Source organism: Carassius carassius, chromosome 22 (genome assembly GCF_963082965.1).
Source record: "Carassius carassius chromosome 22, fCarCar2.1, whole genome shotgun sequence".
Taxonomy (NCBI): Eukaryota; Metazoa; Chordata; class Actinopteri; order Cypriniformes; family Cyprinidae; genus Carassius; species Carassius carassius.
Window position 1 is genome coordinate 28,366,883 of NC_081776.1, and position 27,301 is coordinate 28,394,183.

The 27,301-nt window shown below is 38.4% G+C and overlaps 1 protein-coding gene across 1 annotated transcript in view; it reads left to right on the forward strand.

Moving 5' to 3' along the window:
• Nucleotides 1-8,047: 8,047 nt before the first annotated feature.
• Nucleotides 8,048-27,301, forward strand: part of LOC132099196 (tripartite motif-containing protein 16-like) — a 332,267-nt gene continuing 313,013 nt past the window's right edge. The window contains exons 1-3 of the mRNA XM_059505647.1: nt 8,048-8,673; nt 11,379-11,465; nt 11,569-11,802. Of these exons, the coding sequence (XP_059361630.1) occupies nt 8,086-8,673; nt 11,379-11,465; nt 11,569-11,802 (909 nt within the window). The 5' untranslated portion in view covers nt 8,048-8,085. The remainder of the gene's footprint in view (nt 8,674-11,378; nt 11,466-11,568; nt 11,803-27,301) is intronic.

The window sequence follows — 27,301 nt, forward strand, 5'->3', positions numbered from 1 at the left end:
GGGTCCCTAGAACCCAGCGCTTTGTCTCTAGCTCGGATCAGTTGTTCAACTCCGTGTGCCATCCAAGGTTTCCTGTTAAGATACACACGGAAATGTTTCCAAGACGTAATATTATCCACAGAGAAGTTAATGTAACTCAGGACAGTGATGGTATATTCATCCAATAATTCACGAGTGTCTGTGCCCTGTCCCTTGAAAACATCCCAATCTGTGTGGTAGAAATAGTCCTGTAACATAGGGATGGCGTCCTCTGGCCACATTCTCGCGGTCTTAGTTATATTCCCAGTGCACTTGATCTTGGGTGTATACCTTGAGTGTAGCAGCACTAAGAGATGGTCTGACAGACCCAGTTGGGGGTAAGCCCGGGCCTTATATGCTTCTGCTACATTTGTATACACCTGGTCCAGCGTTTTATCTCCCCTAGTAGCACATTTCACATTGTGATGGAATTTGTGAAGAACAGTTTTTAAGTCAGCATGATTAAAATCCCCAGCTGCAACAAAAACACTGTCCGGGTGAGCCACCAAGCTGTTATTAATGCTGTTGTGAACCTGTGCAAGCGCTAGCTTAGCATTAGCGTCTGTTGGAATGTAAACAGCACAGATGTAAACAGCAGTAAATTCCCTCGGGAGATAAAATGGTCTGCACTTCAGCAGCATAAGTTCAACCTCCGGACAGCTCAGTCTGTTCACGATGGTGACATTTGTACACCAACAGTTGTTAATGTAGATGCAAAGTCCCCCGCCGATCTTCTTACCAGAGTCCGCAGTCCTGTCTGCTCGGTAAGCGGTGCGACCCGCTAACTCAATAGCAGCATTCGGTATGGTGCTGTTCAGCCAGGTTTCAGTAAAAATCATGCAGCAACAGTTGTAAATAATCCTTTTTGCTGCTATATGTAGCCGGATCTCATCCATCTTGCTGCAGATCGACCGTGCATTTGAGAGAAAGATTGTAGGAAGCAATGGTTTGAATGGATTAGCCTTCAGCTTGGCCCATACACCAGCCCTTTTACCCCTCTTCTTCCGCCGCTCACAGCGCCTCCTTCGTCAGCCTGATCCTGCAGAGGGCCCGTTAGCTGGTCTTGCGATCTCCGGAGGAATGATGCACTCGGCTAATGGGTAGTGTATTCCAGTACGCAAGTACAAAAGTTCAGAGCGGCTATATTGTAATGTCGCTGTACTAAAAATGTGCAATGTAATACACAATACCACCAAAAAAGTGAAAAAAAAAACTTGACTGTTGTTGGAGCTCCTGGCCGCTGCGACTGTGCGCACCGCTGCTATATTCACATTTGCAGTTAAGAATCCAAGAATCACTTAAAGAGGCAAAATACAAAATGTTAGGGGCATGAAATGGTTTCACGATTTAATTTGGCATACAGGCAAATATAAAGTAATAAAGGGGGAAAGACAATAACAAGTGATAAACAAAAATCACTTTCAGTATCTGGGAGTGCTTTAATTATTGAAAGTTTACAGATAATCATAGTTATGGGCTTTTCCTTTTAATCAGCATTATGGCATTTGATTATTACTGATGAGATCATAGACACTGGAAGCTTTATTAGACTGCATTCACACTAATGCACAGATCTATTTCCACAAATCAAATGATTTACCCTGTTCCGAAAACATAACTGACTATTTACATTAATTTTGTATCATAAAAATAGATGCAAGTGAGTAGTTATTATGCGCCAGCTCCGGGAGATGGTGTTGTTTGTTCAGCGACCAAGTGATGAATGAGCTCCCTGAAGAATTTGTTTGAAGATTATATGGATTGTTCCCCTATTTGGACTCTTCTGGACTCGTCTGTGTGTAGCATACGCGACCGCGGTATCAGGTTGCAGGCTGTAATGCTCGAGCACGCTCTCTCACTCTGTGTGTCTGTGTGTGTGTGTGAGCTGCGATAAAAGCAAGTACGTATTGATGAAGAATAAATATAATAAATGACTTCGTATCTGTGTGTGTGTGTGTGTGTGTGTGTGTGTGTGAGCTGTGATAAAAGAAAGTACATGTTGATGAAGAATAAACATAATAAATGACTTTAACAGATCGTGTGTGTGTGTAAATTACCCATACATTATTTTAGGAGAGAAAGTCTCCCTCGTGCAAGCACTACAATTCCTCAATGAGGTTCACAACATTTTGTCGTGTTTAAACTAAATCAGTATCGCAAGCTATTTCTCTCTCTCTGCCTGCGTGAGCGAATGCATTTGGTCCGCTGTGAAAGATAAAGCGGTTAAGCTGAGAAAACTTTTTAAATGCACTACATCTCTCACGACTGAGCGAAATTACTTTAATGTTTAAATAAACAGACTCCCATTACATCTGTTGTCCGCTGGTTCTTGTTTATATTTTAAGTGTCTTATTTTAATCATGCTAGGCTATTTTTACATGATCTAGAACGGACTAGTGGTACACAGTTGTAGTTTTGATCATCGTATCTAACTCCGTCTCAAACATGGTTCAAAACGTTTTTAATTGTTTAGCTAAAATTACATCTATTTTAAATATGAATCAGCTTTTATTCTCGTCATTTGGTGTTGGGTCCGTGTTTTTAGCTGCTGTGCAGATACGACTCGTCCTATACAGTAGGTTATATCTAATTTTCAGAAAAGTGGTCCAGAGAACATTGTTGGAATGTTTACAGACAGGTCTCATGCGGCTATCTTCACCGCCGTAATCTTACACTTTTGTTTAAGAAGCTTGTTTGAATAACGTCAAGGTAGCTTAGAGCCTGTTTCGGATTTAACCGTGACGACATGATTGTACAAGACACAGTCCTGGTTATTTTCACAGACTTCAGGCTCAGATTGTAAACAGAATGTTTTTGTTTACCCATGTGGAAGTAATCACACTGAAACGTTTACGGTGTCTCATACAAACCTTTTACAAATAAAATGTTTACCATCTCACCTTGTATCTCTAAAAGATGATGAAGAGCAGTATGATTATTAAAAATAAGAATAAGCATGCAAAGAATGAGATAACTTTTGTTTTAACAAATAAATTAAATTTAGTAGATTTTTCCAACCTAAACTCATGATGCTCTAATGCAGGGGTTAGAAGTAGTCAAATGAGACTCTGATGAATGCAAGGAGCTCACAGACTCTTTTCTTTATGCATTAGACCTAGACTGAAAAATCAGTTGTCATAAGTTTGTTTGCAACAAAAAACTTTTAGAAAGGCACTACGAATGTCTCACAGAATCTTTACAACAGATTACACGTTCTTTCTCACTAAAAATGGTATCATTAACCATGATGTTTAAATGCACAGTATTTATGTTCACACTATGATGTTTTATTTTATTAAAATAAAAACGAGAGAGTCTATACAGTATTACATTATTAAGTTTTGATCAAATAATTGCTAAGCAATCATCAGATAATCAATAAGTCAAACTTATCACCCCTCGCCTGATTTGTCTGATGGCTTGTGATGATATAAATATCTTACTGATTCAGATGTGTTAAGATGTTAACTATAATATGTGTAAAGTTCAATATTACTGTTAAAATTGTTTAAATTGTAATCTTTTTAGCTTTAATTTCCACCAAATTAATGTCCTCACTCAAATCCTTAGAGAAAAAATATTTCATACATTCTATTTTAATTTGTCTAAGATATTTGTAATTACAGACTAAAAGCTTTAGATTGAATAAAACAATTGAGTTTATACATTTCTCTTGAATACGTATACGACTAGCAGCGAGTATACATAAAACAATATAAATACACAAACTCATAAATTCATCATTTAATCATATTAATGAATATATATATATATATATATATATATATATATATATATATATATACATATCTGACTTTCTCGTCAAAACACAACAAATTTATTTATTTATTTATTATGACCTTTTTTTATTTGTTGAACAACCAGTTTGTTGGGGAAAAACACATACTGTAGGTAGGATGTTTGAAGTTAAATCACATCTTTAACCTAAAACATTTTTCATTCAATCTCTCTAACGCACACACTTGCACACACAGCTTTCACAGACCCCCACAAACTGCAAACAACATTTTTAAGTTTGTTTTATCATTTAGCTGTAGCTTAGAACCTAATGGAATTATTTTAAGCATTATTAAAAGTATAGATACTGAAAGAGCTCATTAACCTGTTGAACTAAAAAATGTGAATAATGTCACTTAAAGGCACAATATGTAATTTTTCTGCTTTAAAAATAGCAGAAATCACTATATCTATGTTATATATATTTTTTAGTTGTGTACTTACATTATCCCGACAGTTTCCACGAACTTTCAAATCCGGAGAAAATTATAGTTTAATTAGAAGACACGGCACGTTTCTTTATTTCCGTTTTGTCGCCCGTCTATGGCGTCATATAAACTTTGACCCCTCTAGTTTATCTAACTTCCTGCGGAACCGCCAAATACAAAGGTGAAAAGAAGCAAAGACAAGACGAAGAAGAAAAAGTAGTAGCTAGCCTTGATCGAGACTATTATATTTTATATTTATATTGTTTATATTCGTATTTATACCTCAATCAATAACTTAGTTATGGATCATGATTATGCTTTGCCTGCACGTTCTGTGAAGCGCAAACGTACGGGTGAAATAAATGACCTGAGAAGGTTTTGGGACGAAGAAGAAACGAGACACGGGTAAATATTGGAGTTGCACTTCCAAGATAGAGAGAGCTTCGTGACAAGCTGAAACTACAGAGAGATGCCAAACTCGCTTGCATTCTGATAAACAGGTATGCATCCATTCAGCTAACTGTATCTATCCGTATATTTTGTGAAACGATGATGTCTTGTGTAAAACGCAGACGGACTAGCTCTCATGTATAGTATAATGTAAATCTACATTTGTTCTATATCTAACTGGATAAAGTAGCTTCAAATGCATCTTGTTCGATATCATAGTATGAACGTAATTATAATTATTAACGAAAGGCGACCATGTTTTTTTACATATATTACTACTAGCTAGATGGAATATTGATTTGATAGGGGTCTCATAATTCATATATCTCTCCGTTCGAAAAGACGTGATTGTCAAAATACTAAGTTAGAATGAGTGCAGAATGTGGGGAGCGACAGAGCGCGTGTTCCAATGAACAACAACTCCCATGAGCCTTACGCTCTTTCCCGACGTCATCAAAGTACGTCTTATGTTATTATTTTGATTGAGTGACCCCTGGTGGCCAAAAATCCCATACTGTATGTTTAAGACTAGTTTGACAAATAGAGGTATGCTCATAAAACAAGTCTGGCCCAAATTTGAAACCTTCTAACAATGAGTTCTACCATTACAGAAAATGTATTTTAGCAACGCAGTAAGATATATCTCTGTATGTGTGATTGACCAACTTATCAGATGTTCAACATATTATTACATGTCCCTGCTTACCTAGTTTATGATGAAACTAAAAAATATAGGCATGAGCTAACAATCAAATTTAGAGAAAATCAACAGCAGAAAATCTGAGCGGATTTGACAGAAGAAGAAACTTGAAATACACTATAGCATCCATGCTTTCAATATGGAACTAGCCACAGCTAATTCTCAAACCTTATAACTTAAACAACACTCGAACTTACAAACAACAAAAGCAACATTTTGGAAGAAATAGTACAGCACCTTACATCATCAACCTGCTATCTTGGCACACTTCTCACATCTTTTTTCAAAAGTGTGTTTAACTGTTTAGAAGTAGATGTCTTAGAAGTAGTGAATGCTTCACTTTTTTCTGGGACTTTTCCAGACTCGCTGAAACTGCAGTTGTTAAAACCCTTCTGAAAAAGAGCAATATAGACCAATTTCAAATCTTCCTTTTACAGGCAGGACTATTATATTATATATATAGTGCTGCGTTTGAGACTGGAAAACGGGGTCGGGCCTTCTGGGGTGGTAATCAATTGGTTCAGGTCATACTTAGAAGGGAGAGGTTATTATGTGGGTATAGGAGAGCATAAGACTAATTATCCTGATTATGCTCCCACTATAGGGCAAATAATGAGAAAGAACTAAATTGCCTATCACAGATTTGCAGATGTTACCAAGGTAAACCTAGATTTGTCACCAAATTACTACGGCCCCACTGACTCACTCTGCCGATGCATTGATGAAATTAACAATTGGATGAGCCAAAACATTCTTCGGTTAAACAAGGAGAAAACTGAAGTCGTTGCATTTGGAATTTAGATTTATTTCTCAAGGCGTATGCATACTGTACCTTGACTCTTGGGGCAAACGACCAAAAATAATTCAAGAAACTTGGTATGATTCTGGAGTCAGAGTAATTTTTTTCTGTTTAGCCGTGCATTTACTGAATGAAATGAGCACTGTGCTACGTCCGAACTGGTCGTACTGTATCTTATCAATAACCATTTTCTATCCTTAACTGCTTTTATTCATTTTAAATGTTTTTAATTTTTTTTAATTTTTTTATTCCTTGTTTTACTGTTGTGATTATTATTATTATTATTATTTTAATGATTATTCTACTTCCATTTATGTAAAGGGCTCTGAATTACCATTTTGTATGAAATGTTCTATACAAATAAACTAGCCTTGCCTTGCCTAAAGACAGGTAGACGCGATGACGACATACAAAAACACTGCGGCTCACAAGACAAAAAACACGAAAACACCGTTCTGATGGGACAGAGAAAAGCCGCTGCGTGTGGATGGGCTACCATCCTGTTAGGAGAATCAGCAATGCAGTATGAGTAAAGTAACGAAAGGAAACCACAATGTTTCATTGATCAGTGATGTTTCTCTTGCACCTGAAATCCAAGATATTTTGTCAAAATTGCCCTAGTATGAGTTTTTATATTTATAACATGATATTTAGTAATATTTTCAGCGCAGCTACCAACAGTTACATTTAAGCCACAGGTAAAGAGTTATGCACATCTCTAAGCAACACACCGAATAATACTGAAAGAATCCAGGTATTTGAACAAATCGGTTGAATGATTCAATGGTCCATTCTTGCTCATTTATGAACAAATCAACTGTTTTGAATGAATCAGTTCAATGAAAGCTTCTGAGATAAAGGAGTGATTTGCCACCACTTACTGGTGTCATTAGTGTCATAGAGTAGATCTATCATTTAATTTCATATTGATATATTCCATTTTTTTTCATATTTTAAGTTCCAACATAACAAACAGAAAACAAAAACAAAACAAAAAACTTAGGCAGACTTTAAATGCACAGCTGCCAATTTAGTTCTTATAAAGATAAAATCAAAGAAATAAATGTTACAGGGGAAGATACATAAACATTAAAAGCAATAGTTTTCAAGAACAATGTAGGCAATCATCCAAAGTGAAAGAAAGAGTCCAAATTGGGTGCCCATATTTTTATATATTTTATATCCATTTTTTTCTAATATATAAGGGGTGATTTGTAGTGAATCACACTGAATCTCTTTAGCATGCTCCCAGACTGAATCCCAGTCTTTGCTGGAGATATTTAGTGCAAAATCATTTTCAAACAGCTGTTAAATATTATCTCCTAGGATGATCAAACTCAATATAACATAAATATGAGATAAATATTTTTAACTTGTATTTTTATCAATATTTTATTATTATTGGTATACAAAGTAGTAATTTGCCTATATTCAAAATGTTATATTTAAACAAATATTATTTAAAATGTGTAAGAAAGTTTTTTTTAGTTTTTTATTAATAAGGTTGGGTGGAAAAAATATGTTATTTAATGTTTGATACTGTGACTTGACTTGATCCTGAGCAGGACTCAACATGAATTCCTTGAGTTGAGCACCTGACTTGACTTGACTTGCTTGATTTGTTGGTACTGTGACTTGAGACTTGCTTGATACTTGAACATGTGTTTCTCTGTTAATAACAGCCAAATGTGTTGAAACTAAACTCAAAAGGAATCTGGCTCTACGGGAGCAGGAAAGTTGAACCTGCTATACAGACTTCGAGACAAACCTGTTTTGCACACGTCACACAAACACAAATCCAGGAAACTATTTCAACTCATCAGTTCACGGAAAGAGAAACTGAATTGTATTTGAGCTGTTGTGTGTCTGATTCTCTGTATTCATGCAGTAAAATGGCAGAAGCCAGAATTTCAGTGGATCAGAATGAGTCTACATGTCCATTGTGTATGAATGATCTTGAACTAATCCTGAATGATCCAGTGGCTCTTCCCTGTGGACACCATTTCTGTAAGAGCTGTATTACAGGCCACTGGGATCAAGAGGATCAGAAGAAAGCCTACAGTTGCCCTCAGTGTACAAAGACCTTCAGTCCAGGACCTGTTTTAGGTAAATACACCATTTTGGCTGAAGTGGTGGAAAAACTGAAGGAGACTAAACTTCCTGCTGACTGTGACGCTGGAGCTGGAGATGTGCAGTGTGACGTCTGTACTGGAAGAAAATACAAAGCTGTCAAGTCCTGTCTGGTGTGTCGGATCTCTTACTGTCAGAATCACCTTGAACCACATGAAAATTTGTTTAAAGGATTGGGACACAGAGTGACTGATGCCACTGGACGACTGCAAGAGATGATCTGTCTGAAACATGGGAAGCTCCTTGAGCTTTTCTGTCGCACTGACCAGAAATGCATATGTGTGCTGTGTGTGGATGAACATAAAAACCATGACACTGTATCAGCTGCGGAACAGAGGATGGAGAAACAGGTATTTAAACTAGGCACTGATTAAATATTGCTGATACTTGGATCCATTTAATATCTATTTATATTGGCACCCATATTAACAGGTTACAGTATTCACACTGCACGTCAGTAGAAACGTAGAGTAGCTGCAAGTCAACTTTTGGTGAAAATGCACAATAAACTTTTATTAACACATCACATTCTTTTGTGAAACAGGCATTGATTAAGCATCATAAGATAATTTAATGAACTATTCACTCATTGTTTGACAAAATATATACTTCCATCAAACAGAAAATTACTGTCAATTATAGCTTCACTTCGGCTTCTGTTCTGTTTAGATTAATGATCATTTAGAGGTATGTAAATCAGAATTTATGACAAAAAGAAAAAAAATTGACTGTTCACAGACAGTAGTTTTATCCCAGCTGGCATTTCAACATTGATTCAACGTTGAAACAATGTCAGGGAGCAAGGTTGAATTTACCTTTCGATTTTTGCAAATTGGATCAATGTTGATATTGTGACATTGTTTCACCGACTTACCTTCATCATGGGTGAATTATGGTCATTCTGTAGATGTTGGATTAACATTGAATTAGGTGTTGATTTTGCAAAGTGAACCAACATTATTAACGCAATGTTGTTTTACCGTCGTATCTTTCACCATGGGTAAATACACAACTGTACGTTCAATTAGAGCCTGCAATTAGAGTTTGTATACTATACAATTTATGTTGAATTAAAAGAAAGGTATTAAAATGTTGTATAACACAAACTATTTTAACAACATTGTAGAACAAGGATTTTTTTGTCAAAGAATAACCAATCAAAATTAAGAGGTTTACCAAATCTTCCATGTTCAATGACCTTTTTATGTTGCGCTCTATTGATATAAGTGCCAGTCCTCTCAGTCTTTCTTGGCTCATGGATGATCTGATGTAAGACTTTATCAGTTTCAAAGCTTTATACATGGCAAAAAATCTCATCTGGGCTCGTGCATCAAGAGGATTTAGCTCAAAGGACGTTTTCGAACGCTGTAGCTACAACAGTGAAGAGCGAAGAAAGTTTACTAGTGTGTGAGCTTAAATTCTGCAAACAGCAAAAAGTTGTGTATGACTATTAGTTGAACTTTTTCACCCACTAACAACGCTATACCGTTCTACCGTTGTGTTTGGTCACTGAGGTCAAGGTTTATGTTCGCAGAGATTTGAAAACATGTCAGACAGTTGTATTTGGAGATAATAATGGTTTACTTACCACTGTGTCTTTGGTGTTTTTTACTATTCTTCTTTCTTTCTCTGTCTTTTGGAAAATCCTGAAGGGTATGAGCGCTTCATTGTGACATTTTTAAATTTAAATGCTTGCGTAAAGCTGGGTGTGGGAACGACAGTTTCTCTTCACAGCTAGTGGGGGACCTGATGTGGGGTGCGCGATGGTGGATGTCACTTCAACATTACAGTGATTAGGGCACTCAGTGTTTGTCGTTGCATAGGGGGAATCCCTCTAGTTTGGGGGGCCCCTCTCACAGACGAGTACTGGAGAGTGATAGCGCTGTCTCACTGTGGTGGTTTGTTTACGGTGGTTGATAATGTTTGACGAGGGCAGATACACAACCTAAATGACCATGTGGCCATAGGGGGCCCCCTTCAGCTGGGGGCCCTAGCCAGCTGCCTTCCTTGCCTACCCCATTGCGACGGCTCTGAACTTACCAGCAACACAACAACATCAGATTAGCATCTAACCTGAGCATCTGCGATAAAGCAATACAAAAATACACACACAGGTCTGTATCTTCTGCAGGTTACATGTCCTTTACCCATTTGTAAACCCTGGTGATGTTATACTTTACTATTTTCGAAAGATAATAAAGATAGCAATTTTCCTAACTCATTTTACCAAAACCTTGCAGAACACATCTGACCCTTCTTGTGATCACATTACAGTTTTTGTTCTCCATTGACATGTCATGACTCAAATTCACTCAAAATAAAACTAAAAATTAACATGGAAATATTAAATAATTCGGGACCGACTGAGCAGTTACAATGAGCAGCTGCTCACAATCAGCTGCCTCACTCACAGAAAGACGATTATAACTGTCATCTTCAAATTCAGAAACATTTCATTGTCCAGTTTCCTGGATGACAGCCAGATTAACAAATCATGATAAAAGAAATAAAGTAAAACATCCAATAGGAATTGTTTCAGCGTGATAACACAGCGAAGTGTATTTAGTTTTATTGTTGTTAATGATAATCATATTCAACATATAACTTTAGATTTTAGAATAGGTATCATGATTAAAATATTGTAAAATGCTATTAAAATAATAATAATAATCTTAAACAATTTCATATAAATAATTTAAAAGGCAGACATTTATTTTGTATGCTGTTGAAGACATTAAATTGTTTCAACATACAGATCTTATAAAAAAAAAAATGATTTACAAGTGTTTTTGTAAACCTTTTTCAATCATTTAGCACTAAACATTTTTCAAAGTAGTTTCAATGTTGAAACAACAACTGTCATTATTTCAACCATATTTCAACATTGAAGGTTGGTCATGTGCCTGCTGTTTTTCAACCGTTTAGCTTTAAACGTTGTATCCATGTTATTTCAATGTTAAAACAACAACTGACCATATTTCACCAAATTGCCATGTTGAAGGTTGGCATGTGCCTGCTGAGATGTGACATTTAGTATCATTAATTTGTCCTTCAGCACCAGTTGCAGAGGGAGTTCCAACAGAGAATCCAGCAGAGAGAGAAAGGTCTTCAGCAGCTGAGAAAAGCTGTGGAGTCTCATAAGGTGAGCTTGGAGAATTAGAGATGTTTTTTCTCAGTCTAAGTTAGGACTCTTCTCTTTCAGTCCCAATGAAGCTCAATGGGTGATTATCGTGTGTGTCTAACAGCGCTCTGCACAGACAGCAGTGGAGGATAGTGAGAGGATCTTTACTGAGCTCATTCGCTCCATTGAGAGAAGATGCTCTGAGGTGACACACTGGATCAGAGATCAGGAAAAGACTGCAGTGAGTCAAGCTGAAGGACAACTAGAGCGACTGGAGCAGGAGATCAATGATCTTAGGAGGAGAGACGCTGAGCTGGAACAGCTTTCACAAACACAGGATCACATCCAGTTCCTGCAGGTAACACAGATCTCTTTCTGCTAGAATAGTGTTTCTCAACGGGGGCGTTAGCAACGAGATTTTTGAAAGGGGGGCATTCGCGAGTTTACACCAAAGATCCAGCCAAGACGAGAATAATCTTGTAATTACTTGCAAAAGAATATTGTCTGCAAAGTTATAAATCTGCCCTTTTACACCAATGACACTAGACATGTATCTTTTCCTCTGGTCCGACTCAAAAAATGTTTCCAGTTATAGGCCAGCACTGATTAGAATCCATTGGTGGATCTAAACTCTAAATAATCTAATGCAGTGAAGGAATTAAAAAAAGAATAATAATTTTAGCCGAAAACAGTATTGTTTCTGGTCAGTATTGAAAAGTCAATTTTACACAAAATGTGATGTTCACAGTTATTAGGTCATATTTTCTCCCTTTTTTTCCAAAATGCGACAAGCGCCAGTCTGCCCAGAGCCATAGAAAGAGAGAGTTGCACCAACCAAAGTCCCAAATGCTCGATCGTCACGTGATTCAAGTAGACCTCAGATAGTATCAGGAAGTTCATAGCAGGCAATTGAAATACATTGAGTTAGAGAGACAAAACTGTAATTTTTGGTATTGTGTAGACAATGAAATACTTACATAATTTATAAAATAATGTATACATATATACGTAGTATACATATGTAGTTGTATCAGTGTTGTTTTTAAATTAGGATGCAGTCAAAATGTTGACAAAAGATATGAGTTTTTCTCATCACTTGAAATAGATTCAGCATTACAGTTGGGAAGATCATTTCACCAGTCAAGAACGATGAGCAAAAATGTTCTGGAAAGTGATTTTGTGCCTGTCTGTGATGGTACCACAAAGCGTTGCTCATTTACAGATCTCAGGCTTCTGGAGGGGATGTAGATTCATAAGAGCCAGTGGAAGTAGAAGGCTGTGGCTGTTATATAAGCAAATATTAATGACTTGATGCAAGCTGCAACCAGTAGCCAGTGCAGGGAGATCAAGAGAGGTGTGACTTGAAGATCAGATGTGCTGCTGCATTCTGAATAATTTGAAGAGGTTTAATTGCGCATGATGGAAGTCCAGTCAGAAGAGCATTGCAGTTACATCCCCTCCAGAAGTTATCTGACCAACATGTTAGATTACCAACATGGCAGCAGCAACAGCATCAGGTGCAAAGGGCTGTGACTTGTTTCAGCAAACAAACATTAAATACTGGACAATTTGGGCATCCGCAGGTCTGAAATTTGTCAAGATTGCTGTGATATGGATATTTTATTGGCTCCAACTATGTCTCGTGGCTGTCCACCTAAGCCATTTTATATGAACAACAAACAAACTAAAGACTAGTCCAAGATCCTTAATATCTTCATGCTCATCAACACATACTTTACCAAAGTCTGGATTATCTCTTACTATCTCGGTTGTTTTTTTTCTGTGTGCTTATTCAGGGTTTCTGCAGGGTTTAATCAGTCAAATTTAAGACTTTTTAAGACCTTTTTATGACTATTAGGATTTGAATTTATGACCTACACGAATTACAATAAATAACTTCAGTCATTAAAATTCCTTTCAAAAGTCTTTTTTTTATTATTGACTTTCATTGAAAGTAACAAGTTTTATTATTTAAAGAGTTATTCTATTATTTCTTAAGATTAAGAACCTGAAGCCTTCGCCTTCTTTTTCTTGAGTATCAAGAACACAGGAACATTAACAATTGTAACATTGTAAAGTAGCATTGTAAATTAACATTTATTTTATGGCATTACTTTCCAAAATAACAAGTGTTATTGGTGTTTGGTCACAGTATTCAACACCCACAGGCAGGGCGTAGCTGGGGTCAGCGGGGCCCCGCTGAAGGTTGTACTAGTGGGCCCTGTTTGAAATTGTTTAATTTGTATGTTCTTTCATTTTTATTTATTTGTGCTATTTACACAATGTTTAGTTTTTTTTCAAGTTTGTAGGTGTCCAGGTACAGAAACCGAATAATTAAATGTAAAATAGCACTGGATAGTCTTCAATGTAAAAATTAAATATACAATCAAACCAAAATTTATTCAGACACCTTGAACATTACTCACATTATTACAGTTTATTTGCTATTGCTTCTAAAATGGTTATAAAATATGACAGGAATTTAGAGTTAAACTCTGTCAGAACAAATTCGTCTCGATAATGTCATAACTTTGATAGATTGTACGTAATGGATTACAATCAACCAAAACTACAGACAACTGTTATTATGACAATATTTACACAACTATCAATACTTTGTTGACCAATTACCAAGCAATGCTTCATTTTGTTCAGACTGTGGTGTGAAAAGGTTTCATTAGCAATTCAGAAAAAAAAAAACACATAAGCAATGCATGGTGCTTTATAAGGTGCTGAATAATTTTTGGTCCCAATTTTATAGATAGATCGATAGATAAAACATTTATATCTATCTATTTCACTATATGAACAATCTTACATAAATTTATTAGTGTCATGTACCTACTAGTAAAATATGTATATCAAAAATTATATCTGGAGTCTGGATAATTTTTGGTTTGACTGTGCATAAATTATTGTTAAAACTACAAAGTAATTCAGTCAAGTGCAGTGAGTGATTCTTCTTTCATTTTCTTGGATTAACATTACAGCAGCTAGTTAGAGCCCTGCACGGACTCAAATCTAGGCCCGAGCCTGGCCCTGGCCCGAGACGCTCAGGCCCTAGCCCGACCCGTGTCCGACAGCTCATCAGAATTATCAGCCCGAGTCCGACACGAGCCCGTGTTTTTATTTATTTATTTATTTTATTACACAGCAGAAGGCTGCCCTATTTGCATCAATTAAAAAAGGGGTCAGTTTTGTGTTATGTTTCTTTTCATTTCTTTATCAAGTTAATTTAGAAAAATGTTTGGAGCATTTTTTTTTAAATGACCATTAATGTTAATCAGCCGAGCCGACAGCGAGTAGCCTAAAACATATTTAATCAATTAAGCCTCTCAAATTAACGCTAATACTTTATTTGGCTACAATAAAATCCATAGATATAAAACACTTCAAGCATATCACACAGACAGTTAGTTTAATATATGTTTATTTATTAAACCACAGTGAGTAAAATAAAAAAAAATTGAAATACTGAGGCAGGCTCGCAACAATGCTCGCAAACGAAATGAGAAATAGCCTACAATCTAAACAAATTAAATTAATTAAAAACAAACTTGAAGGTTATCTTACCTCAAAAATGCACCACAGAACATAATTTTTTTCCATTAGTTTCCAACAGTTAAACGAAAATAAAGTCCAGTCAAATGAAAAGTTTGAACAGTCTCTTACAGAGCATCGTGGAGAAAAAGAATAGCATCCAGAGTGGAAGGTTTTAACCCCGTCCTCCTCTCTTCTATCACTCTTCCCGCTGCGCTGAAGACACATTCGCTGCTGCTGCTGGCGGGACACTAAACACAGAGCGAGCCAGTCTTGACAGTTGCGGTAGCAGGGTCTCGTGCTGTTTCCACCATAGCAGCACATCTCGTCCATCACCTTCCATGTTGTGATTGAGGCGCATGTATTGCTGTACTTCATCGTCGTCACCCTCGTCCTGCTCCACAATGTTTTCAAACTCGGCCAGCGCTCTCTTCTTTGCTGCGTGGCCCGCAACAACAGGTGCAGACACAGAAATGCCTGCCGCTGCATTAATCATCATTTTATAATTATAAGTTGGCCAACTAGGCTATGATTAATACATTAATTTAGAGGCCTATAATAGCTACTACTACAATAAGTGGATATAAGTGAAGTATAATCGTGGGTCGCGCTGACGGAAAAGCGTGCGTGCGTGAGACTGTCATGTCAGTATGTCAGTGTAATTATAACGGGTTGAATTATCAGATTATGAAAGTTATGAGGTTATGAAATGTCTATGTTTGTTTTTCTATCGTCGACGTCAACTTCTCTTTTTTTTTTTATTAATGTCTAAAAATATAAATAGAAGGATAACCCAAAAAAGGCCCGAGGCCCGGCCCGCATGTGAGATATAACGTGAAAATTGGCCCGAAGCCCGGCCCTAGGGGCATAAATAAGTTGGGGCCCATCGGGCTCGGGCTGAAATGCAGGGCTTTACAGCTAGTAGCTAAATTAGGCGCGGTCACTTTAAGAGACGATGAACGCATCTTTTTCGTCAACTGTTTACTTTCACTTAAGAAATAACTGACAAATAAGAAAACCAAAAAAAGTTTTTTCGAGCATACTTTCCAAGGCGGGTATCTTCACAAATTTTGTATGTATTTGTCGGCACAAGAGCAAAAATAAGCAAATTCGGTGTACAAGCGTTTTGAGACGCCTTTCTCTACGTGAGCCCTGGACACCTGAACACCGTGGTACTGAATTGGGCTCTTTCACATCCTTTTGTTTGTTCAAAACTGCGATTAGTATTTGTTCGTTCATGTGCAGGAGGGACTGTCCGTGATACGCGGCTCATACAGAACTACAACAGGCGAAACAAATGAATGCCATTGCCGCTGCGAGTGCATTTTGATGGAAGAACAAATGAATGGACTAGCGTATCAATTTAAGACGTGGCTAAATGTTTTTTATGACCTTGTATGGAAAATCCGGAAGTTTTTATGACTTAAATTCTTATTGTTAAATTTATGACTTTTTATGGCCCCGCGGAAACCATGTTGTTGCTTTTATGGTTGGCCTGCATGCTGTCAGAATCCCTGCCCCTGCTTCCGATCATCGGTTGCACTGCGTGAGTGCATTCGGCTTCCTCCTACCCAGCCGTCGGCAGAGTTTTCCACACCGTATACTGGCGTGTGCGTTAATCCGTTGTCTACATTGTCCTGGCTGGGGGTTTGTACTCAAACATTCTGGCCGACCAAATTTTCATCAGCAGTTGTTTTTTTTCCACTCAAAGTATTATTTTGTACCGGATGGGTAACTGATGTTAAATCAAATGACTCTGATGAATATAAGTCTAAAGGTGTTTTAAAAACATCAATACTATTAATTACTATACTCTTATTTATTGGAAATGTTGAGCTTAATCCTGGACCTGACTCAAATATTTTCTTGATAAGTTTAGGTATATTGCATTTATGGGGACTTTATACACATGCAAACTGTATCAGACTTTATACTGGTGCATTGCAACATCCGTGTATGTTCTTACCTATAACTCAAAATTATTTACCCTATTATTTCAGAATTCCAGCTCCGACTCCTGTTCCCCCATTTTTTCCAACTCTGTTTTGATTATCGGAGAAGCTAAAGACGTTTCAAAAGGCAATTAAAGCACAAAAAATTTTAATCCAAGAAAAAGCCCAATTAACCTAAATTAACTTGATAGCACCAGAGGCTTTAAAATCTGTCACGTAAATATTCTAAGCCTTGTACCTAAAATAGACTAATTTAAAATCATGCTTGCGCAATCGAAGGCACATGTAATGGCAATCTCAGAATCATGGTTAACTCCTAGTATTCCTGATTCTTTTCCTATCCATAGAAAACTATTAATTGTTTCGTAAAGACTGTACTGTTAAGACTGACGGCGGAGAAAAAGTATTTCTTATGTTGATTCTATTATCGTTGCAAATCAAAACCATTACAGACTATAAGCCCCCACCACGGACCTGTGACAACGAGCTGAACACCTTCTTGGCTCGCTTTGAGCAACAAAACAGCACCACAGCACAGAAGACTCCACCTCCTCCCGGCGACCAGGTGATGACGCTGACCTCAGACAGTGTGAGGAGATCCATCAGCAGGATCAATCCTGACAACATTCCTGGGCTTGTACTGAGAGACTGTGCAGCAGAAATCACTGATGTCTTCACAGACATTTTCAACATCTCACTGAGTCAGGCTGTTGTTCCCACATGTTTTAAAACTACCACCATCATTCCAGTTCTGAAGAAGCCATCTCCATCCTGCTTCAATGACTACCGTCCTGTTGCACTTACCCCTATCCTCATGAAGTGCTTTGAATGGCTAGTCATGCACCACATCAAGTCTGCCCTCCCCCCCTCCCTGGACCCCTTTTAGTTTGCATATAGGTCCAACCGGTTGACCGATGATGCCATCTCCACTGTCGTCCACTCAGCACTCACACACCTGGACAAAAAGGACTCATATGTCAGAATGCTGTTCATAGACTTCAGTTCAGCATTCAACACAATCATCCCTCAACAGCTCATTTACAAACTGATCCAGCTGGGGCTCAACATTTCACTGTGCAACTGGCTGTTGGACTTTCTAACTGGAAGACCTCAGGCAGTGCGGGTTGGCAGCAACACATCCAGCACCATCACACTGAACACTGGGGCCCCCCAAGGATGTGTGCTGAGCCCCCTCCTCTTCACTCTGCTGACCCATGACTGCACACCATCACACAACTCCAACCTCTTCATTAAGTTTGCAGATGACACGAATGTGGTGGGTCTCATTAGCAACAAAGATGAGACAAACTACAAGAGCGAGGTGAGCCGCCTTTTTAGTCCAACCAAGCAATAACATTGTAAAATGGATGATAATTCCTTTGTTTATGTCTCATTTATTCGGGGACAGTATTGTTTGCATCCATTATGGAATAACCTAAGCTCAAAAATTACTGCTTGATAGTAAAAATACAGCATGGTTTTGTAGCATACAGTGTCACAAGCAGAATTAGTCCATGCACTAAAAAAAGTCTAAGATACGCAGAATATTGTATATTTGAATTCTGGCACTCTCTCATGGTGGCTCGTGACGCACATGTCATCTTATGGAGGTGTAACTTAGCAATTGGCATTTTGCACAAATAATTCTATCTTTTTTTCTTCTTCAACATTTTTCATATGTGTGTTTTGTTGGAAATGTGGCTGTATCTGCATGATTACCATCTCTATGGCTGATAATCACCATGTGATAGACAGCTATCAGTGTGAATGTGGTCTATATAAATAGAGTGTGATTATTAAATATATGGTGCATCTGAATGATTACAATCTGATTTAAGGCCATCAATATGTGATTACCAACTGTTTGAGGTTTTATGAGTGTGCTGTATTTCTAGCAATCTCAGGATGTACTGTAATTACCATACATAGTTCATTCTTTTTGTATTAGTTCTTGGTTTTATTTTCGTTTATAATGCATGACTTATATAAATAAATAAATATATATATATATTTCCTAATATTGAAAAGGATTTTCTCAGGGGTGCAGTATGAAAGGAGTTCATTGATCCATTGTTGTCTGGATGGGGGGTGAATCGACTTCCAGTTAACTAATATAAATTTTTTTCCGGCAGTTCCTGCTAATAGTGAAAAATAATTTTTATGGTGAGAGGAGTCTAATAAATCAATATTCCCTAATATTCAAATTCTAGGATCTTTACTAATAGGGGTGCCTATAATCTTTGAAGTGTTATCAATTATATATTCCCAAAAGTCATTCAGTACAGGACAATTCCAAAGCATGTGAAGTAAATTGCCTTCAGATGTTTTACACCTTTTCATAACATATTCCCATTCATCCAGGTCATATTTACAGTTAAGATCTATTTCCCATCTCTGCTTCAAGTTTACGTTGTCAGATGGCTTAAAATTATTTGTTATTGTGCTGTACCCTACAGAAAAATGCCTCTTGGAGAGGACGCCATTTTATTAAACATAATATTTTCAAATGGTGATATTGTAGGAATCTTAAGAAAAGTCTGGGGGGTAATTTCTTTGACCCAGTGTCTGACTTGCAAATATTTAAAGAAGCTGTGTTTTGGAATTTTGTATGTCTTGGATAGTAATTCAAAGCTCATTAAAGAATCATTGTCATACAAGTCCTTCAATGTCTTTATACCATTATTCACCCATGCCTTTAAATAATTATCAACCATGCCTTGAGGTATAATAGGGTTTTCCCAAATTGGTAAATATCTAAGAGAAACAATGCTAGAACAGCATAACTTATGCGATTCTAACCATGCAGAAAATGTATGCAGTATACAGGTCCTTCTCAAAAAATTAGCATATTGTGATTAAGTTCATTATTTTCCATAATGTAATGATAAAAATTAAACTTTCATATATTTTAGATTCATTGTACACCAACTGAAATATTTCAGGTCTTTTATTGTTTTAATACTGATGATTTTGGCATACAGCTCATGAAAACCCCAAATTCCTATCTCAAAAAATTAGCATATCATGAAAAGGTTCTCTAAACAAGCTATTAACCTAATCATCTGCATCAACTAATTAACTCTAAACACCTGCAAAAGATTCCTGAGGCTTTTAAAAACTCCCAGCCTGGTTCATTACTCAAAACCGCAATCATGGGTAAGACTGCCGACCTGACTGCTGTCCAGAAGGCCATCATTGACACCCTCAAGCGAGAGGGTAAGACACAGAAAGAAATTTCTGAACGAACAGGCTGTTCCTAGAGTGCTGTATCAAGGCACCTCAATGGGAAGTCTGTGGGAAGGAAAAAGTGTGGCAAAAAACGCTGCACAACGAGAAGAGGTGACCGGACCCTGAGGAAGATTGTGGAGAAGGACCGATTCCAGACCTTGGGGGACCTGCGGAAGCAGTGGACTGAGTCTGGAGTAGAAACATCCAGAGCCACCGTGCACAGGCGTGTGCAGGAAATGGGCTACAGGTGCCGCGTTCCCCAGGTCAAGCCACTTTTGAACCAGAAACAGCGGCAGAAGCGCCTGACCTGGGCTACAGAGAAGCAGCACTGGACTTTTGGACAAATTTTGCATGTCATTCGGAAATCAAGGTGCCAGAGTCTGGAGGAAGACTGGGGAGAAGGAAATGCCAAAATACCTGAAGTCCAGTGTCAAGTACCCACAGTCAGTGATGGTCTGGGGTGCCATGTCAGCTGCTGGTGTTGGTCCACTGTGTTTTATCAAGTGCTGGGTCAATGCAGCTAGCTATCAGGAGATTTTGGAGCACTTCATGCTTCCATCTGCTGAAAAGCTTTATGGAGATGAAGATTTCGTTTTTCAGCACGACCTGGCACCTGCTCACAGTGCCAAAACCACTGGTAAATGGTTTACTGACCATGGTATTAATGTGCTCAATTGGCCTGCCAACTCTCCTGACCTGAACCCCATAGAGAATCTGTGGGATATTGTGAAGAGAAAGTTGAGAGACGCAAGACCCAACACTCTGGATGAGCTTAAGGCCGCTATCGAAGCATCCTGGGCCTCCATAACACCTCAGCAGTGCCACAGGCTGATTGCCTCCATGCCACGCCGCATTGAAGCAGTCATTTCTGCAAAAGGATTCCCGACCAAGTATTGAGTGCATAACTGAACATAATTATTTGAAGGTTGACTTGAATTTTTTGAGACAGGCATTTTGGGTTTTCACGAGCTGTATGCCAAAATCATCAGTATTAAAACAATAAAATACCTGAAATATTTCAGTTGGTGTGCAATTAATCTAAAATATATGAAAGTTTAATTTTTATCATTACATTATGGAAAATAATGAACTTTATCACAATATGCTGATTTTTTGAGAAGGACCTGTAAATGGGTTTTTAGTAAGAGTAGATAAACCACTTTTTGACCCCAGAAAAGGAATAACTTTTAGGGGAATAGAGCTCATCTACCACTGTTCTATTCCTGTCCAGCTAGTATCAACTTTGTCAGGATGTAACCAGATCCATATAGGCCGAAACTGCGAAGTTAAATAATAATGTCTGAAATTGGGAAGATTCAGACCACCTTTCTTATGCGGTGCCTGGAGTTTCAGAAGTTTTACTCTAGGGATTTTGCCTTTCCACAGAAATCCAGAAATCACTCTATTTAGTTCCTTAAAGTAAGATTTGGGAATGTTCAAGGGGAGACATTGAAATTTATATAGAAATTTAGGTAGAATGTTCATTTTCATAACATTGACTCTGCCAATTAATGATAAGGGTAAATCTTTCAATTTTTGCATGTCATTTTTCACTCTCTCCATAAGAGTGGAATTTTTTTTTTTAAATATGTCATCATGGGTTAGATCAATATGAATACCTAAATATTCAAACCCATTAGCACACAGTGTCAATGGTTTTACTATATATTTTAACTCATCTGTTATATTAATAGGGAAAGCTTCACTCTTGTTATAATTTAATTTATAACCAGATATGTCACTGTATTCCTTAAATACATGTAGTAAAGGGGGAATAGAGAATTGTGGATTGGTCAGGTATATTAACAAATCATCAGCATATAGGGATAATTTGTGTTCATTGGTTCCAATTTTAATTCCCTTTATTACACTATTGGATCTTATCGCAATAGCTATGGAATTACATTTGCTTCAATAAAAATGAAGGAAACTTTATTAAAACTGAACGTAACTTTTTCAGAAACTATCAAAAATATGCCATTACAAAAGAAAAAAAAAACAATGAAATTGAAAAAAATTAACACAGTTGCACAAATGTAACAGGCTCTTCAAATATGCTTCATTTTTGTTAATGTTTTTCAAAGATTCTTTTTCGCTGATCATGGATTCTGAATGCATTGCCACAGATTTCGCTTTTGCTTCGCAGTTTTTCATTTGGAGTTTTGACACAAACTCCTCGTGGGGGCGGGGTTAACAGTGATAGCAGTGTTGGGAAGGTTACTTTGGAAATGTAATAGGTTACAGATTACAAGTTACCCTGTTTAAAATGTAATAGTAGTGTAACTTTTTCAATTACTTTATTAAAGTAATGTAACTAATTACTTTTGAGTACTTTTTGATTACTTTTCTAAATTTGTGAAAATTAAAGAATAATAAATAAAAGCATATACATCAACTTAAATACAGTTATCTAATAAGCATGTGACGTATTTTGTGTAATAAACTAATGAAACATTGGTGTTTTTTTTAAACTGCTTTCTCTGTATATGATGATAGTTTTCTCAAAATAAGTAAAATGCACATGAAGTGACACAGAGCAGTTCTAGAAATTATGTTTATGTGCTCGTGTACTCCTATATTGAGGCAGCAGAGGTTGAAAACACTGCGAGCTTCAGTAGGCCTATGTGTAGAAAATGAAACCATGTCTTTGCCATTAATTTACAGGAGGCAAATTCAGACTGGAAAATTCAAACTCATACAAACAAATTCATGGACCAAACTATTTTTTTGTATGGACCTGACATAAAAAAAGTTTAAATCTTTAATTTGGGGACCCAGAGATGACTGATGAGCAACGTGCTGCTGCTTGATTAAATAAATAAAAAAACAAAGACAAAAAAGCATCTTTACAGATGAAACTGACCTGAAACCCTGAACAGTAGTTCTGCTTCTCTGCTCCAGCTGTGCGCTTCCACAGTCCACTCTATTCTCTCTCTCTCTCTCTCTCTCTCTCGCATTGATTACTCTGAGTCTGATCCAAACCGTTTGGCGGAGGCGTGGAGAGCGCGCGAGTCATGACTAACAATTCATGACTTATTAGAGATTTAATTATCAAATGGCGGATTCGCAAATGATCGCTTTAGTACATTCGGCAGGCAATTATACAATAATGATATTAAATAGTGGGGCAAAATCGGCTGCCAGGACTCCGGGAATTGTCCCGGTTCTCCCGGTGTCCAGTCCGCGCCTGATTTCCACAGACAGGCAGAGTGTGCAAGTCATATAGGCTATTGCATTTTTGGGGCTTAATATTCACAGACACTAGTCGATGTCATGTTTTGATTCAAGTGTACTGACCTACTTTTGATTTAGTCATCCAAAATGTGGCATATTCCGTCCGCGTTAGGCATTCCGTTTTTATGACTGGATTCTAGGAAGCAGACTGTATTTCCGCATCCCGGAAATTATTAGGGCGGTATGTCTCAGAATAGTCAGTGCAATTTGGGAAAGAAATCAGTTAAATCTGTATGTGGATGTGTGTAAATATTCAAATGTAATCCCCTTTGTAATCGTAAAAAATTTCATAAGTAACTAATTTAATTACTCATTTTTTCGTAGTAACTGTAACTAATTACATTTACAATAATTTTGTAATTAAATTACGTAACGCCGTTACATGTAACTAGTTACTCCCCAACACTGAGTGATAGTGGATAGTGAGCTTTTGATGGACAGGTGCTCTCTGACCGGCAAGTACAGACGCCACTCAGTCAGTGGCACCAGAGAGTGGCGCGCATATTGAAAAGCTCTCGCGGTGATTTGTATACTAAATATGTAAATAATATTTGACCTTCGATCGTCTCAAGTCTGTAAAGATGAGCTCTTGTCCTTCAGCTTGAAGTAAGCTTGTGTTACTGAATGACAATAATTACCCGCAACAACTGTTGCACACTAACATGAAAAACTTGTATCGATGTTATTGGTTACTTCAGTAACACAAGCTTACTTCAAGCTGCCTTGAAGGACAAGCGGAGGAGGAAGACGATGCCGCTCTCTACTGAGAGCTCATCTTTACAGACTGAGATGATCGAAGGACAAATATTATTTACATGTTTAGTAATACAGGGCATGACAGTTGCATACAAATCACCGCGAGAGCTTTTTTTTCTTTTTCTTTTTTTATTAATGCAGAGAACAAAATTATACAAAAGTATAAACATATGTCACGGAGTGACTTTGTAAGGGCGGAACTAAAAGAACGGAGATTGGTACCGCCCGGACCATAATCCTCAAACACCGGTTACTTCTGGGAACTCCGGGGAAGGAAATCAGGGTTTCATTGATTGCAGGTGGATAGATGAGCGGGGCGATCGCGGATTGGGCAGTGTGAAGAGGAGGAGTATAAAGAGGGCCTCAGAAACTGCAGAGGGAGAAGTTTTTTATTCCAGCCGATACGGCGAGTGAGTTGGAGTGTTTGGACGAGGGCAGCGGAAAGAAGGCGGAGGAATATTGTTGGCTGGGCGAAGACGGAGACAAGGGTTTGGCAGAAACACAAACCGGGCTGAGTATATTGGGATGTCTATCTAACTGTGAAATGCTCTATGGACATGTGTAACGAATTTTGAGTGGTTGAGAACAGGAAGACTCACCGGAAATATCACTGAAGGAGGCCCTTTTTGGACAGGTCACGTGGCAGCAGGAGAAGTATCCAGGAGCTGGAAAGAAGAGGGAAAAGAGACCTCGTGTTAGTAACGGTGTGAGTACTCCAAACCATCGTACAGCAGCATAATTATCTGGAGTGAACCTGTGAGCCTTTTTGTGAGTTTTTGGCATAGTAAGTGAGCGGCCCCACCGTGGAGGAGGATTGTGGGTGAGCTGGGACCAGGAGTGAGAGAAGACGTTGGGGTGTCGTGGCGGCAACGTTTAAATGTGAATATTCTTTGCATCAGTGTTCTCATGATTTCCAGGACGAGTCTTTGGTCAGACGGGGGGGTTTGACCCTAAATTCACCAAGAGTGTGTGGAGTGCAGTGGGTGAGCCTTTGTCCTTTGCTGTGAGTGTAGACACTTGAAAATTGCAGTGTTGTGCTGTATTTGTGTCGTCAAAAACCACCTTTCAGGCCCGACGAAATCCTGTGGAGGAAGTGAGTACTGAGGCGGGCGAAGAAAACAACATCTCTAATTAGATGCCGTCGATGACATCCTGACCCTTCTACCCCACGTAACGGAGGTGGGAAACAAATTCAAGTAAGAACAGTGTGGATATAGTGGGAAGTATTAATGGTGAGTAGTTGGCTGCTGGAGGAGGAAATCAGCTGTGCGTGTATTATTACCTGCTGTGGAGTTCTTCAAAGGTTCGCCCCTGTCTAGAAGACGCACCCTGTTGGTTGGCAGACAGGAGAGGGAAGCGTCCGACCCACCCAGTGTAGCACACCCTGGGTGAAACAACTTACCTGTGTGTGACATCAGCGGAGGCCGTGTTCGGCCCAACGCAGCAGCAGCTTTCGACCCGCATCTCTATCAGCAGTTGGTAAACCTCAGAAAAGGAACGCCTGACGTCTATTTCCCCAAAAGGTGTGAGCAACATCCCTTTCTGCTTCCCTGTATATTCACCGTAAGCTATTGCCCAAAGCTAAAGCCAGCATACTGTGTTGTACATTCGCCTGTATGCCCAGAGTGAAGTCCCTGCTGCCTTTGATGTACTTACCCTATGCCCAAAGCTAAAGCCAGCATATTGTGTTGTACGTTCGCCTGTATGCCCAAGTGAAGCCTCAGTTGTCTTTCCTACAGACTTACCTGTGCCCCGAGCGAAGAGCCAGTGGCCCCTCCGTCCACCGTCCATGTCCAGTCCTGTCATACTTACTTGTATGTTCTTGTGCAGATCTAGCAGGTCTCTTTGAAGTGTCTACCTGCACGTCGACCCGTTGCTCAGGATACAGAAACTGCGAACACCTCCCGTACACTTACCAGCACGGTTTCAGTCGGGTCCCGACAACCATTGTGCAGCTCCACCAGCATCTGGACGACCGGGAGTCCAACCCGCTGGGCCGCCTCGGAGTTCGCCACGAGAAGCAGCAGGTACCCATCGTGCATTCAAACTCTAAATATTCACCACTTGTATTTGATACGTCCAGGAAAAGGAGAGGGCCCTGGGCAGCTGTCCTGCAAGCTAGAACAAAGGGGCACTTGTGAATAAGCTGATTGTCGTCACATAGGCAGAAGGAAAGAGGAGTGAAGGACTTAACGGAGATCTCCCGTGACGGAGTCTAAGAGACTCGAGACTGATACTCCCCCAATTGGAGAGTTGGATTTTAGCCTCCCTCCCTTCCCTACAACTTTTTTAATAATTTAATAAAGCTGTTTTAATACTTACTTACCATCTCTCGTGTGTTTGGTCATTGGGGTGTTCTTGGGACCTCCTCGAGGTGGAAACTAGGAAGGGGCATGACTCACGACATCTGTGGTCCGCTCCGACCTGTGACACATACATCACATAATATCAACCATTAAAAAAAATAAAATAGAACTAAAATCACAAAATCTAAACAAAATCACACATGATCAAAGGCGGAGCAAATTCTAACAGTCCTTTCTTATTAGACACTGAGATTACATTCAAATAGTTTTCCATTTCTTTTAGAAAAACAGAGAAGACAGGTTTACAGTTGGAGAATTTGCATTTGTGAATGTGAAATTTGTTTAGGAAAATGTTTTAATGAATAACAAAACTGTTATTTTCGTTTGTGGGGTCAGAGTCATAATACCCAAATATAATGTTTTTCATATGTACTGAGAAGTCTGGCAAAATCGTACACTTGACAAACACAACAATATCATCCCAAAGTTTCTGAGTGTAGTGACATGACCAAAATAAGTGCACCACAATTTCTTCAGATCTCGAACAAAAAGAGCTTGTAAGATCAATGTCAGATTTAAATCTTTGTATAAACATCTTTACAGGGTAGAAGCTTAAAATACATTTCTTTCACTTTGTCTGTAAAAAATATTTTTTGCGCTAGAGACCAGATTTAATCACCACGAGAGCTTTCAATATGCGCAGCGCGCGCCACTGGGTGGCGTCTGTACTTCCTGGTCAGAGAGCTCCTGTCCATCAAAAGCTCACTATCCAATCAGAGTAGATCACTGTTAACCCCGTCCCCACGAGAAGTTTGTGTCAAAACTCCAAACGAAAAACTGC